The 15,786-nt window shown below is 38.9% G+C and overlaps 1 protein-coding gene across 1 annotated transcript; it reads left to right on the plus strand.

The window, feature by feature from the left end:
- Window positions 1-1,459: 1,459 nt before the first annotated feature.
- Window positions 1,460-15,566, plus strand: LOC102226065 (serine incorporator 1-like). Its single transcript, XM_023325611.1, has 10 exons — window positions 1,460-1,596; window positions 4,102-4,254; window positions 5,166-5,359; window positions 7,327-7,406; window positions 7,488-7,625; window positions 7,723-7,892; window positions 8,701-8,791; window positions 12,813-13,014; window positions 14,041-14,274; window positions 14,405-15,566. Exons 1-10 carry the CDS (start codon window positions 1,558-1,560, stop codon window positions 14,538-14,540), a joined length of 1,437 nt encoding a protein of 478 aa, XP_023181379.1. The 5' UTR covers window positions 1,460-1,557; the 3' UTR covers window positions 14,541-15,566.
- The last annotated feature ends 220 nt before the right edge of the window (window positions 15,567-15,786 follow it).

Below are 15,786 nucleotides of genomic sequence, written 5' to 3' on the forward strand. Positions count from 1 at the left end.
ACTTCTATGTCCGCATGCGCAGAAGATGAACTTTGCTATGATAATGGAGAAATGATTGGAGGCAAAAACGGAGGAAAAAAAAAAGTGACTGGAATAAATCTTAGTGGTTTCAGTATCATCATCAAAATGAACTGACCTAACTTGGATTAATAGCAGAACTAAGTGATGTTGGACGTCACATCCTGAGCAAAATTGAACAAGTTGAGAAAATATTAAAGCAGTCGTTTACACAAAGTGTTAGACTTCCACACAATATGACCAGGTTTCCCATAGTGACGCCCCCTCATTTTGCTCTCGGGGTCTGGCCCGGACCGGGTCAGATCAATATGAATGTTCTCAATGGCCAGTTGTACCACAATGTGTTGCTAAATCACATTCAACAGTTAAAATATTAATAAATAGCTATTTCTGCATTCAACAAATAAAATTAAATAATAATGAACGTCTTTTAATATTAATTACTCCCTTCAATAGTTAGTCATTTTATATATATATATATATATTTATATATATATATATATCTACAGTCAAAATCACAGATTTGTGGAGCTAATTTATAAATATTAGCAAGGAATCTTTAATATGTGCGTTTATGTATGACAGTAAATGTGACATTTTGTTCCCCCACATCGATCACTAAGGATAACTTGACCTCAAGTAAGTAGCATAAGAAAGTAAAAATGTATTCCTATAGCACCTTTCACACACACACACACACACACACACACACACACACACACACACACACACACACACACGCACACACACGCACACACACACACATAGATCACAAAGTGATTAACAAAAGCAAAAAAAAAAAAAAAAAAAACTAATTTAAAAAATACCTTTAGTTGTTTCCTAAGAGTGGCCGCAGTGTGGGGACAGTGGGAGGGCGTCCCCGAAAAGCACGGCGTCCACTGGTTTTGAAACGGGTTCAGGATGCAGCCAATAACATCTGACTCGAAGATCTCAACCATGAAAGTTCAAACCAGAATTTCAAAATAAATCCAAAAGTGCAGGAAGCCGGTACAGTGAAAGAAAGAACAAGAGTTATCAGAATCACTTTTGCTATTGAAAGTCAAAAGGTTTACAGGCTAGGAAAATATTTTTGATGTAGTGATGAAAAAAAAAAAAGAAAAGAAAATCTGAATATGAATATATATCAAAAGAAAAACATTTATGCACTTGTAGAGTAGCAGGTGGATGAAGTGGCAGTGTAATGTCTTAGTGCTGGGCAACGTGGCTGAGAAACATGTCACGAAACAAGCTTTTCATATCCGTCGGTTTTAACGAGACTCTTAATAGTTGATCGCCTACTTTTGTTTTGATGAAAAGCTGAAATTGCTTTTCCACGAGTCAGCAGGTCTCAGGACGCCTACGGCAGCGCGACGCTCTACGCAGATGAGGTGTTTAACCCACAAGCCAATCAAACTGAACTGCAGCGTTTCAGAGTCGGACCGGACAGCAGCTTCAGTCCACGGCTCAAAGGAAAACCTTCCTGCGAGGCAGAGTGAGAATGTGACTGGGACAAGGCTGCTGTAACGGAGCACGCCGGTTATGGGGGCTCTCCAGGGGATCTTCACCTTCACAAGCTGTGTGAGTATTCACACATTTTCTTCCTTTCCTCTTAGATGGCATTGGGGACTTTTATGGTTAGCAATGGTGCTGGAGTCAGTGTTTTACTGTAAAAGAAAATGTTTTAACTTAAGGAAAATATGATTTAAAAAAAAAAAAAAATCAAATGAATACGAAGGCAACCTACAAAATAAATGCAAAATGTACAAACTACTGTTTAATTTTTCAACAGTTTTAAATTGTTTTCTAGTTTAGAGTCGTTTCCTGTCAATTTTCACTGTTAAATATGCAGCTTTTTCTTTTCTTTTTTAATGTACCATCACCTTCTTATGTGGACTTTCATGTGACAAATGAAAAGCAAATGTTTTTTGTCTGAGACTTTTTGGCCAGCGGGATTATGTTTCAGTGCCAAGGCATATGATAAACTGAGTAATTCAATAGTCCATTGAGAACAACTGGAGATGCGGAGGCACTAGATCTAACACAGAGAACCTTACATAAGTGTAGGTCACAGTACAGAATTTCCATATAGCTTAATCTATTTGTTTTATATAATTCTTTAACAACATTCTTCAAAAATTACAGCTATAGATCAAAGCAACCCATTGTATCCATAGCAAATATTCAAGCTAATGACAATAATAGCAGAAAGAGGAAGCCTTAGTACTCTAGATTACTGAACAACCTAATATAATAGCAGTAGCTCTCTGTGCTGAGTTTTCCACAGTGAAGGAGTTTCTTGCTTTGTGGTCAGAGAGGGATTAACTATCTTCCCAAAATGTCTTTCTGGTTCTGTCATGGTTGTTTGGGTGTGTCCTGTGATCTCCTTTAAATTGCCATGGCCCAGTTCGTAAGAAGATTAAACTGACTTTGTTTACCTGCCAGGGGTATTAACATGTTGACAATCCTCTGGTGCCTTCCTTCGACTCCGCTCAGCTGTTGCTGCATTGAAAACATAGAAATCCATGTGCAGAACATATGTTTGTTGGCTGCTAAGTTGTGCTACCTGCCTGGTATAAATCTGTCAGTTGTACCTGGTATTTATTGACATGATGCCGACAGACGCACAAAAATGAGTATCTACTTTTAAATTATTTGCAGCAACAGAGGCACAGATTTAGTTGTGTTTCAACTTTGTTTTAATATGAGCATCGTCTGGATTAAACATCCCGTGTGTTCCCAATGTAAGCAAGTGTTTTTGTCTGATGCAACTTTCAACGCCATGGCGATCAGGGCTTGGTCACTGTGTCAATATATTCTCTGATAGTGTCTCTTAAAACAGAGAAATCTTCCAAAGATAATTGGCCTGCTGGGTCCAGCTGGCTGGTTCGTGTGTTGGTGGTGGACCCCAATGCAGCAGGCATTAAGGTTGGGCGATATGCGAGATTTTCCCAGTCCAACAAATGGCAGTAGGCGATATATTCGCGCAGGTGATGTTTGAACCTTTTTCAATAAGAAATTACAAATGATATTGAGAAGCCACCCTTTTAAATGGTGTAGTAAAATGTTCTTGTTAAATAATAGCAAAACACTGAGTCAATCAAAGAAATGCGCGTTTATCTTTAGATATTTCATTTAGAAAATCAGAGTAAAAGAAAACCAATGAGATTCTTGGAAGATCAAACCCAGAGAATGAAACTTAAAAAAGCAAACATTTCTGTATGTTTTTGCTTACGTGGCCAAGGGAAATATAGTCAATTGGTCATATTAGTATGGAATTTTCCATCAGCTTCCCTCCTTGGGGATTTTCCCATCAGAGAAAAAACAAAGGAACTTAGTTTTCTTTCCACATCTCCGGCTTGCACCTATGTCCTTGGACAGAGCGGATTCAGTAAGTTAAAAAAACAAGAACAACTTCTCAGAAATCTTTTATCGGGTCCCGCTTCCCCAGTAAATAAAACAAAGTTTTCTTTTCCCACCACAATTGTCATATATCTCCAGTAAATAATTTCGAGATAGTCCCGTGGAATTGCATGAACTCCAACGACTTCAAAAGATTAAAATGAATGAGTAGACTAAAAGACACTGATTGCAAAATTGTACTTTAGAAAGTAGATGACGATGAAAAAAGAAATGTTTTCACAACAATCATCCTCTGGTCTGCCAAGTTTTAATCTACGGTAAAGTTTCACTCCCAATCTTATATCATTAGGAAGGACCCCCTATAATCTCAGTGGGAGGGATCCGGAGTAAAAGACCTAGACTGGGTGAAATAGTTACATTACTTTTGAATAAAATCCATTCGGTTTTCTCATTATTTAGGTGGAGAAATTTTTGAGAGAGCCATTCCTTTATATCCCTTGAGTTGCATCTGTCAGTTTAAACTGAGTGACATTGAGGGTCAGGATGCACACTTGTTTAGGAAGGGAAATTGTGGTTCCTAGAAATTAAACAAATCTGTCTTCAGACATATGTAGAGAGTCCTCCTGTCCTTATAAAAAAATATATTTGTACATTACAGATAACCACGTTTACCCGCAACTTCTAGGCTCCTTCCTATTCGGTACAATTCGTTTGTTTCCCCAGATGTGCAGCAATGCTACGTGTCCAGTTTGCGGCTGCTGTCCAAGCAGCAGGAACTCCACAGTGACCAGAATCATCTACGCTTCCATCCTGTTGTTGGGTACCATTGTTGCCTGCATAATGCTCTCACCAGGAATGGAGCAGCAACTCAGAAGGGTACGAATAAATTATGCAATCACGGCGTAGACGGAGTGTTTATGTTTCTGAATAAAAAGGTGACAACCCCCCGCCCCCACCTCCACAAAGATAGGTAGACTGCAGAAAATATACTAAATTTCCACACAATGGATCCAGAGTATTCGTAAGTGTTAAGAGAACACAACCGTGCGTGAATAGCTGTAATCTGCAAATACTGAAGATTTTCTCTAAGAATGCTTACAACTGGGCGTGCCGTGGTGGCGTAGGGGATAGCGCGACCCATGTTTGGAGGTTCGACTCCCGGACCCAGCGACATTTCCGGCGACATTTGCCGCATGTCTTCCCCCCTCTCCTTCCCCCTTTCCTGTCAGCCTACTGTCATATAAGGGACACTAGAGGCCACAAAAGACACCCTGGAGGGGAGAAAACAAAGAAAAAAGAATGCTTAGAATTATTCTAACAGTTCAAACACCAAGTACAACTTAAGGTGCTTTAATATTCACAGTGGAAACTTTCTTAGCCCCATCTTCCTTATCTCTACCTCTAAGGGTTTCAGAGTGTCAACGAAACTAAATGCCGCTCTGGGTGAGCTGCTTTGCAGACGCCACCCAATAGCATTTCAAGCAGCATGGCACCCAGGTTTTTCAGCTTCCCAAGCTGCCTTTTCTTTGGAATATTTATGAAGAATCCGTGGATTTTTAGCTAATAATAGAGTTATGTTCCACACAAAAAAAACCAGTGAATAGGTGAATCTACAAATACTGAACCACGACGAGGTGCATGTCCACTGTTATCGTTCCTCTGAATTGATCTATTTAAGGAAACCCCTGGCAAGACCTAAATTAGTTTTAGATACTGTGTAGGGTCAGGTGTCAGTCTGGTTTAAATGTGAAGTGCAATGCTCAGATTGTTCCTCTTTTTTTTGTCAGGTTCCAGGCTTCTGTGATGACACGGAAGGCTTCTTTATTCCAGCCCATCAGGCATACTTGAAGTGTGAGATGTTGGTGGGCTACAAAGCAGTGTACCGCTTCTGCTTCGGCATGAGCATGTGGTTCCTGAGCTTCTCCATTTTTACACTTAACATCAAGACCAGCAGAGACCCTCGTGCTTCCATACACAATGGGTAAGGACTGAAATAGTGGCAGGAATATTTAGCCTATCGTGAAACAAACAACAAATCCTCAGGTTAGCCTCACAGGGGCTGGAATCATCCAGCACCTCTTACATTATTCAAAAAAAAGGGAAAAAAAAGGTGAAATAAAGAATTAAATTGTAAATGCAGTTGCTATGAGCTTTGAAAGCTAAAGAAGAAACATGGCAAGATTGGTTCACAACTTATTTAGTAAGGAAGACTGTTTGAGTCTTTTTTAATTTTAGTGACACTGGTTCAGGAAAAAAAAGTAAATTCATCACATTAGAGCTGTCCTATCTGCGTTTAGAGATTCTGGAACTTGCTTTTGAGCTTTGGGACGTCTGTGTCTGTGAAATATCTCTGTGGGATTCCATGTCAAGAAGAGAATGCTCCAAGGCTCTAAATCTTGATTCTCAAACACTATGGATTCAAGGTATAGGTATTTTACTGTCAGTCTACAAATGACAATATAATAAATGGTGGGTTCTCTCCTCCCCCAGTCCAGTAATGGTGAAATGGCCTCTACATTGTCCTTAGGTGTGAGTATGTGAGTCTATGCTTGTCTGTCTTTTGTGTCTGTTTCCCTCTCCTCTCATGGACTTTTGACTTAAGATATTTCCACCTTGTATTAGGAACCACTCCCCTCGTGACATTGCAAGGAAAGCAGTCCTTAGACTTGGGGGTGCCCAAAGTGGGTCCTCGAGGGCCCCGGCATCCTGCATGTTTTAGTTCTCTCCCTGGTTTAACGCACCTAGATCCAATGATGGCTCATTAGAAGGCCTGAGAAGAACATTGACATGGTGAAAAGGTTGTTACTACCACCAGGGAGAGAACTAAAACGTGCAGGATGCCGGCCCTCGAGGACCCACTTTGGGCACCCCCTGCCTTAGACGGATGCATGGATGTTACTATAGAAGTGAGATTATGGATGTTTGTCAAGTTTCAATATTTTTCAGCTTTTCACAGCCCAATATGGCATGGCTTTTATCCACTTCGCCTTGGGTCATGTGACATTGCATGTTCTCCATGAACTGTTGGGGTGCCACAGTTCTGTGCTGCTGAGTTCCTCAAAATTGTGTCGTCAAATAATGTTAAGATAATAGTTTATAAAAATTACTTGTCCGCTAATCTATTCCTAGCTGGAGAAATTAAAACATACAAGAGAATACTCAAGAGAAACATCTTCAAATCCGAAGTAGAAAAAGGTTCAGTATAGATGATCATTAAGCCTTGACTGGCTGAAGGTTAAGAACAGAGACACAGGCTAACATGGAAGGATTTGGTTCCATCATCTGGTAACAGCATGAAATGTTTCTGCAACAGGTCCTTGCTTATTTCAAATTTCCACACTTGGGATTCATAACAATTTTTCTTAGGTATGAGTGTGTGTGTGCGCATGGTTTCGTTTTGCTCTAGGACAAAATATTTCTTATTATAAGAGCTGGTGAATTCACAAATACAGGTAGGCTTTGTATGAATCAATCAGCAATATCAGATGTGGTGTGTCAAAAAAACAACAACAAATCAAGCTTAGGTTGTTTTCATGCCTAATAGTCGTAGATTTGGTTCAATTTGGAACTAAAATTGCAACATTTGTTAAATTTTCAGCTGGTGTGTTTTCACACCGTACTGCGTCTACTGAACTAAACCCTTTGAAAACCTATAGAGTTGTGCTTTTGTTTTGGTTGTATTTACCCAGAATGCCCGGTGCTGTAGTTCACTTCAGCTGGACTAGGTTTGTAGGCAGACAAGAGTTTTATATTTTTGGAGTTCGATTGTACTTTCGTACCTCCCCAAATGAACCGAACTTTCAAGACAAACAAACTAGAGTTTGTTTGTCTTGCGAAATAAAGCGAAATAAACAGGGATGATGAGAGCGCAGCTTTGATTTTGGTGAATTTACCACACAATTATGACCGTCTTATTATCTAACTGAAACTCATCGTATTTATTTTCAGATACTGGTTTTATAAGTTTGTTGCCTTGGTGGCAAGTACAGTTGGTGCCTTTTATATTCCAGATGGGCCTTTCACCTACAGTAAGACCTTTATATTTTTGCTCATTACAGCGTCTGTCAGAGGAGTAACTGAATGACCTGTGTGGCTTTGTGTTGTTGCAGCGTTGTTTGTCATAGGCTCTGGAGGAGCTTTCTTTTTCATTCTCATCCAACTGGTGCTGCTGGTGGACTTTGCTCACTCATGGAATGAGTCTTGGGTGGAAAATATGGAGAAAGGCAATTCCAGGGGCTGGTACACAGGTCTGTGTCTACAACTGCAACTATGTGTTTAATAGTGTCTTTTCAAAGACGTAAATTGTTTCCGCCACATAATTTGTTTTGTGCTGTCTGTTTTTAGCTTTGCTGGCCGTCATGACCCTTAACTACGTCACTGCGTTTACTGCGGCTGTGTTGTGCTTCATCTTCTACGCCAAGCCTGATGCTTGCTTCATCAACAAGTTCTTCATCAGCTTCAATGTGATGCTGTGCATCGTGGCCTCTGTTGTTTCTGTGCTACGCAAAGTGCAGGTACAAGAGATTTGGGCCTGGTCAAACATATTTCAGTATCACTGAAGCCCTGATAGAGGAGGTTCTTAAAATGTACAAACAAAATTTAAATATTGCGTCCTTACTTAAATAATTAGAAACATTAAAATTTATATAATTATGTAATAATTATGTCCTTAAATCAGCATAATGCAAAATTACAATATGGTTAACTGTGGACTGGTTAACCATATTAACCAGTCTATATTGTTAATGGACTGGTTAATGGACTTTGGGGTGGGGCTCAAATGGCCATCCCTCTTGATACTGGCGGACTTTGCTGAAGCAGTGGTCCATTAAGTTCTCCAAAAATTGACATTCCCCATTGATGTGGGTACATTCCTGAGAAAAAACAATTCAATTTAACCAGACACTTCGAAGAGGCTCTGATGCTGGGAGACGATGTAAGGAATACTGTGCGTTAATACACGCTAGAACCGAACATTTGGACTTGTTTATTTGTACCTTCTGTTGGAGCCGGTTGGGCCTGAAGGCTTTGGGTCATTCCCAAAATCACTGGCTCCAGGGCCAGTTGTGACTTGTGATGTTTTTGAGCAGGTCCTCCTTGACTGTTATATAATAAAATAATAATGATAAAATCATAATAAAAATAATAGATTTTGTAATAACGAGGCTTTAGGAAAAAACAAGAGATATTATATCATAAATGTAAACTACAAGTCCATCTGGGGCCCCTCAACAAAGTGGGTGCCAATCTTGCGAAGCAGTCCAAAGTCAACTAGCAAGTGCAGGATTAATAGATTCATATTCTTTCCATTTGTATTCACAGGAATTTCAGCCACATTCAGGACTACTACAGTCATCTTTCATCACCCTGTACACAGTGTTCTTGACCTGGTCTGCTATGACGAATGAGCCTGGTGAGAATATATATATATTTATATACATGTTTTATTTGGCAAGGAGATTGCTCCAGATATTGATTTGTAGATTCTAGACTTTAACAAAGCTGACACTATTTCTTGAATTTTACAGAAAGCATGTGTCACAATTGAGTTGTGTTGGGTTTATAGTTTTTTTTTTTACATTTAACTTTTTATTGAAATTTTTACATTTATTTACATATACAGTGAACTTGAACACAACACATCCACCTCTACCCAAAATAAAAAGAAACCAAAACTGTTGCTCGGGGGCTTGTACTCATTATTACCTTATTGTCTCTCATTTTCATAGGCCTTTATCCTCTTTTGTCGCTCTCTGATGTCCTGAATATAGTCCATTTTGTCCATTTTTTTTCCATTTGTGCTTGTTGCAGTCTCAATCTGTGTGTCAGTTTTTCCATAATATAAATTTCTTCCACAATTTCAGTCCAATGTTCTTGGCATGGGGGGTCCTCTTTCCCCCACTTCCTCGTGATCGCTTTCTTACCCGCTATTAACAGAATCTTAATCAGGTATCTATCTTTTACCCTAATCTTGGTGTTATTAAAATTACATAGATAGAATACCATGCTACTCATAGGGATATCATACCCCAGTATCCTCTTCACAGATACATAAACATTTTTCCAGAATGCAACAATTTTTGGACAGTTCCAAAATATGTGCGAGTGATCAGCATTCATCATTCCGCATTTTCTCCAACACTCTGCGCTTGTATCACTATATTTATTCTTAATTTTAGGCGTGATGAAAAAACGTATAAGGTTCTTCCATGCAAACTCCCTCCATATCCGCGAATTAGTAGATGTCTGTTGTGTTTTCCACATATCTATCCAGTCTTTATCCGTAATTGTCATATTAAACTCTGATTCCCATTTCTCTTTAATATACTTTGTAGAATGCCTATTCATTAGTTTTTGATATAGTGTAGAGATGGTTTTCATTTTAGTTCCATTAATAGAGTTAAGTACCACTCCAATCACACTATTCCTTTCCATCTTAGTGTCCCGTTTGATGTCTGTCCTATAGTAGTCTCTCATTTGCAAATACCTGTAGAACTCATGTTTATCTAGATTATACTTGTCCTTCATTTGTTGAAAGCTCAACAGCTCATTATTTTCCTGGAGGGTATACCATCCCGTAATCCCTTTCCCTATCCATTGCTTGAATCCTTTATCATATTTTAATGGTTTAAAATCCGTGTCGTATGCTATCCACCTAAGCACTTTCATTTCTTTCTTTATTTTGTGTTTTTTCAATGTTTTGAACCATGTTTCCAATGTAAAATTAGTGATCGGATCTTTATAATTCTTGATCTTCTCATATCTATCTTCATCTCCAATAACACTCTGAATTGGACATCCTCCAAACTCTTTCTCCATGTCTTTCCACCTTGCTGAATAGTCCGGCGAGCACCAACACACCACATGCCTGAGCTGTGCTGCCCAGAAGTACTCTCTCAGTCTTGGTAGGCCCAAACCCCCTTCGTCTTTCGGTAGCTGTAACGTTTTATATTTAACTCTTGGTTTTTTGCCCCCCCAGATGAATCTTGATAATATCTTGTCCCAGATATCAAATTGAGTTTGACTCACCTCTATCGGTAATGCCTGGAACAGATATAGAAGTTTCGCTTGCACATTCATTTTGATAATTTCGACTCTCGAGTTCAAATCCAATGGTAAAGTATTCCATCTATCTATATCTTTTTGTATTTCTTGGGTTATTTTACTATAATTCGCTTTAAACAATGTAGATATTTCTTTAGTAATATTGACTCCTAGATATTTTATTTCTTTCGTGTTCCATTTAATGGGAAATGCTTCCTGTATTTCTTTTGATGGGTTATAGTTGAGTGTTAGTGTCTGTGTTTTGCTTACATTAATTTTGTATCCTGAAAGATATTCATACTTTCCAAACAAGTCCATCAAAACTGGCAACGATCTATTTGGCTGTTCAAGGAAGGTTATTATATCGGGTTTATAGTTTTGATTTATTTGCTATCTGTTCTCCATATTATTTTATTTTGATCAGATCAACCTTGTTGGGACCTGCCGTAGCAAAGCATAGGAGGTATTTCAGCAGACTGTTCAGGTTCAAAGTTGTTGCTTTTAGAAAAATATGGCCGTGTTCCTTAAGGTCTTTTTGTTATTTAGTTTTATTACTTTTGCATGCTTCTTGTGACGAACTCAAACAGGATGGTATTTACAGCAGTGTGTACAGGCATATCAGTTCAGTGATTTGTTTTGTTTATAATTTGTCATCAATGACAAAAAAAATCACTTTTCTGCCAAATGCACAATTCTCTTAAGATAAATAGTTATTTCAAAAGAGCAGAAGAAATCGTATGTTTTTTGAACAATAATAATATTTGTTGTAAATCTGCTGCAAAGAGATGAGCGCCTTTTCTGGTAACCAAGTGCCACGAAGTAAATATCTGATTTACTTTTGTAAAATTTACCAACTGTAGACTCCGTGTGTCTAAGCAGATAAGCTGTATTTCAAAAGAGCTTATGTTTTATAAACAATAATAATATCAAGTAAGAGATGAGGGGTTTTTTTCTGGCAACGAACTGCCACGAAGTATAAATCAGATTTTTACTTTTTGTTGAATGTCTTGTTTTATAATTTATTTATCATCAATGACAAAAAAGAAAATCAAAGAACATTTTCACTTTTCTGCCAAATTCACCGACTGCACAATTCTGGTTAAGTAGTATGTAGTGTGAGTTATAGTATTTCAAAAGAGCAGAAGAAATCTTATGTTGTTTGAACGATAACAGTATTTGTTGTTAATCTGTTGCTAAGAGACTAAGGCGTTTTCTGGTAGCCAAGTGCCACAAAGTTAACGTAATTTTTCCTTTTCAAATATAAAAATCAGAAGGCAGTGCATTAGCACAAACATTGCTAATGTAGCTACTGCCCTCATTAGCCGTATCCTTTCCCTAAAATAAGCTGTTTAGCTATTTTGTTTGTTAGCCATGTTTAGCACATGCCACTGCCAGAATGTAGGCTAATATTAGCAGTTTGGCTAATTTAACTTATACGCTAATTTTAACATACTGAGTGGTGTAAGTCCATGTTACTCCACATGCTTGTGACGCTCCACATGCTATCGAGTACATTGTATCTTATTACTTCATGCTAATTTTTAGCAGCAGAACGCTGGGTTCCAACGGATGGGCAAATTTTTCAGGCCCCGTTTAAATTTCTTCAGAGATGTTCTAGTTTCTGTTCTGTTTTAGTTCAGTCTGTTAGTTTTTTTTAACACTTAGATTATTTTTATTCATATTTACTTCTTGTGCTTAGTGTTTTATCTTGGTTAGATTTGAACTCCCAGGTCCCGTTTGTGTTTGCCTGTCCTCGCTCACAGGCACGTGGTTTTGTTTAGCACCATTTGTTTTGAATCACTTGGGGCAAAATTGTAAGTGCAATATTTTTTCTCAACGTGTGACTCAAAAATAAATTGTGTCCACTTGTTCTGGAGAAGCGTGACTGTTGTTCAGTGTTTGTGAAAGACTGGGAAAAATCTCTTCAAAGTTCCGATAAAATTTTCTTTCAGACTTCAACTTCACAGTTACGAGGCATAAATACTTTTGCACCATAAATACCTCCATAAACGTAACCCCGTTTTGTTCACCTTATAGCCACAACTGTTAAACTGCTAGCTTCGTAATTTGAATAATTTGATTGCTAGCCGTTTATAAATGTCATCCTTGTATTGAGTCTGGACCTAAAATGCAACATCTCACTTCCCACACTCCATCTCGAATCGCGTCACCTTTGTGCCTCATTTAAAGTCATGTGACTGAAACCCATGAAACATTTCCATGGTTTGTATTAATACTTGCTTGGCAGGATTTGGATTGTCATCAGTATTGGAACCACTGATTTCCACTTTGTTTAATTCCTCCCAAAAAATATCTTTCAGCGATTGTTTTTGCTTTAGCAGTTTCCTCTTCTTGGTGCAGGCTGAACATTTTTGTGTTGCTGTGTACAGATCGAGAATGCAACCCCAATCTGCTCAGCATCTTCCAGCAGATCACTGCTCCCACAGTTTGGCCCCCGGAAACAGAAAACCAGACGGCCGTGGTGATCATCGGAGCCGAGGAACCTGATCAGACGTCCCCCTACTTACAGTGGTGGGATGCCCAGAGCATCGTGGGGCTGATCATATTCGTTCTGTGCATTCTTTACTCAAGGTAAAAAAATACAAATTTAAACCAATTCATTTCCATGAGAATTTGCCAAGGGGTCATTAATCTTCCTATTAAGGGTAGAAAGCTGTACTTGTCCAGATTGGGGAAAATCAGCTTAACTGTGAAATAAAAAGCATATTGTGTCCTGAGTAAGTCTGGATGAAATCTGACTTCCTGGTTTGTCAATGTAGGAAGTTTAGTTTTGTAAACTTCACTCAGTACAATTTATGAAACTGGGCGGACTGGACAGATCGCCTAAAAACTTTGTGACAAATAATAAGGTGAAGGAAATCTAAATCGAAGTAAAACAAACAAAACATTTGCTATCCAGAAATGATTCATTTTATCCCTTGAAATGTGAAATAAAGAACAGTCTAGAAAATCAAACATCTGTCCAGACTCACTTCTCATTTTCCATACTTACATGAAGATTTTGATTGGCCTGTTTTGGACTCAAATGACTGTAAACATAAAAACATTAGACACAGAGGTTATAGAAACTGATGAAGTTATATATATTATATAGCTGTTTTCTGTCCTGGCCTGTTTAGTTAGGTTAGGCCTGTTGAGGTTACTTTAGGTTGTTTTTTTTTTAAGGAAAACATGAAAATATCTCACCTCTGCAGCAAACAAATTGCTATTAAGAATGTGTATCAATCAATGTTGTTGCTTTTAAACTGTTTCGTAGTTTGTTTTAAACTTTTGCTTTGGTGTGACCAGGTTGTCGTGTGTTGCATATTTCTGCCCAGGTCCCTTTTGAAAATGAGATCCAGCTCTCAATGGGTTAAATAGAGGAAATAAAAAAATAATAATTCCAGTTTCACTGTTATCATAATTTATTGTGTCCACGCACCTTAAGCACCTTATTTGGCCGTGTGGCAGTTTGACGCCAAACAACGCGAACAGTCTACGAGAAAACTGGAACATAATACGTCGTCGTGCCGTTATGTTACAAATAATCGTGGTCATGTGAAATATTTCGTATATATACGATATATACCGATCGTCACCGATATCTCTTGTCCGCAGCATACGCTCCTCCAACACGAATCAGGTGAACAAGTTGACCATGGCCTCCAAGCAGTCGACTGTCCTCATTCAGGGGTCCGGCAGCAGCGGCAGCGACATGTTGGAGGGCCCCAGGGGGCCCCGGCGGGCGGAGGACAACGAGCAAGACATGGTCCAGTACAGCTACTCCTTCTTCCACTTCATGCTCTTCTTAGCTTCCCTCTACATAATGATGACACTCACCAACTGGTACAGGTCAGTGACCCCTGCACTCTTAAACATTTAGCTCGACTTTAAAGTTTTCATTGGGGACAATTTGTTCACCTGTTGTAGAAATGTCTCATTAGAAAACTTATGTCTTTGTGTGTGATTTTCCATTTCACAGCCCAGACGCAGACTACACCATAACAAGCAAGTGGCCAACAGTGTGGGTAAAGGTCTCCTCGAGCTGGTTGTGTTTGGCCCTTTACATTTGGACCCTTGTGGCCCCTATGATTTTCCCCAACCGAGACTTCAGCTGATGCTGTGACGAGGGACAGAATAATTTCTTGTGGAGATGGACCTGGAACGGCGGATCTGTCTGACCAGGATTTGTTTGTAGAGAATTGGCGATCAGGTTAAGTGTGCCAAAAGATGAGCAATCCACGGAAACATCTGTTGTGTCATATACAGCTTGGGGTTCTCCTTATGTACCATTTAAAGGGTGTATCTCTGCACTATGCATTTATTTATTTATATATATATCTCGTTTGTGTTTTTGACCTTAAAATAAGAAGTACGCTGCTCTTAGGGAAGACAAAACCAGAAATATGACATGTATTTTTGAAGAGCTTTACATACACCTAAGAGAGAATAGAGTCTAACAAGAGAATAATAACCCAGAAGTCAACATGAGAGCCTAGTGGCTTCCTGTAGTCAAGAAGGGGAAGTGGAGAACTACAGCCAGATTAAGTTAGGATTTTTATCAAGATTTGACAGCTAATAATCAGAAGGATAATGTTACTTGGACACGTGGTGATGGGCTACTGCTGCACGTAGGCAACGCCTGATACTTTCACGGCCTTGAGATGTTGCTCAAGGCCGTCGGACTGAGTCTATTCCCTCGCTCCCTTCCTTCCAGACTGCTTTCAAACTAGTTTATGAAATCAGAAACACATGGCAGTTTCTGAGTTCAGAAACATGCAGCTTACAAAATATTCTATCCCAGACATGATAACGAGTCTTATCGGCCGCCTGGTGCATTCCACAGAGCTATCACTCCTAAACTGCCTGAGACTGGCCGCACAGAGCTCTCCCCACCTGTCTTATGACCCTGCACAGAGTTAAAATAGCAGGTTTAATGACCCGAGATTAACACACATCCCATACAATATTTTCAGACTCAAACATGCTCAGTTGGAAGATTAATACTTGAGCACCAACTATAAAGCCTTAAAAATGCAAACATTTTAAAAAGATTTCAAAAAATAAGCATTACTTAGCCTGGTAGGGGCACAAGTAAAGCCTGGTGACCCGCCAGGCTTATAATAGACTGGGGGAAACCCTGTTATGCTCAAGATTTTTCTGATTAGTTTTCATGTTTTTTATATAGTGATCTACAAACATTTTCAAATGAGTGTATGTGGCCTACACACTTTTAAGAATAGAATAGAAGTACTTTATTCATCCCAGCAGGGAATGTGATCTAACATGAAACGCCACTAATTATACTAATTTTGGTTAAATTGTGGAATATTGCATTTAATTTAAAATGCTCTAATAATTAGA

The sequence above is a fragment of the Xiphophorus maculatus genome, chromosome 20, assembly GCF_002775205.1.
Source record: "Xiphophorus maculatus strain JP 163 A chromosome 20, X_maculatus-5.0-male, whole genome shotgun sequence".
NCBI classification, from domain to species: domain Eukaryota; kingdom Metazoa; phylum Chordata; class Actinopteri; order Cyprinodontiformes; family Poeciliidae; genus Xiphophorus; species Xiphophorus maculatus.

Coding starts and splice junctions, on each gene's coding strand:
- LOC102226065 (XM_023325611.1), top strand. CDS start 1,558: ATGGGGGCTCTCCAGGGGATCTTCACCTTCACAAGCTGT. Junction 1,597..4,101: donor TCTTCACCTTCACAAGCTGT/GTGAGTATTCAC, acceptor TTGTTTCCCCAG/ATGTGCAGCAATGCTACGTG. Junction 5,360..7,326: donor CGTGCTTCCATACACAATGG/GTAAGGACTGAA, acceptor ATTTATTTTCAG/ATACTGGTTTTATAAGTTTG.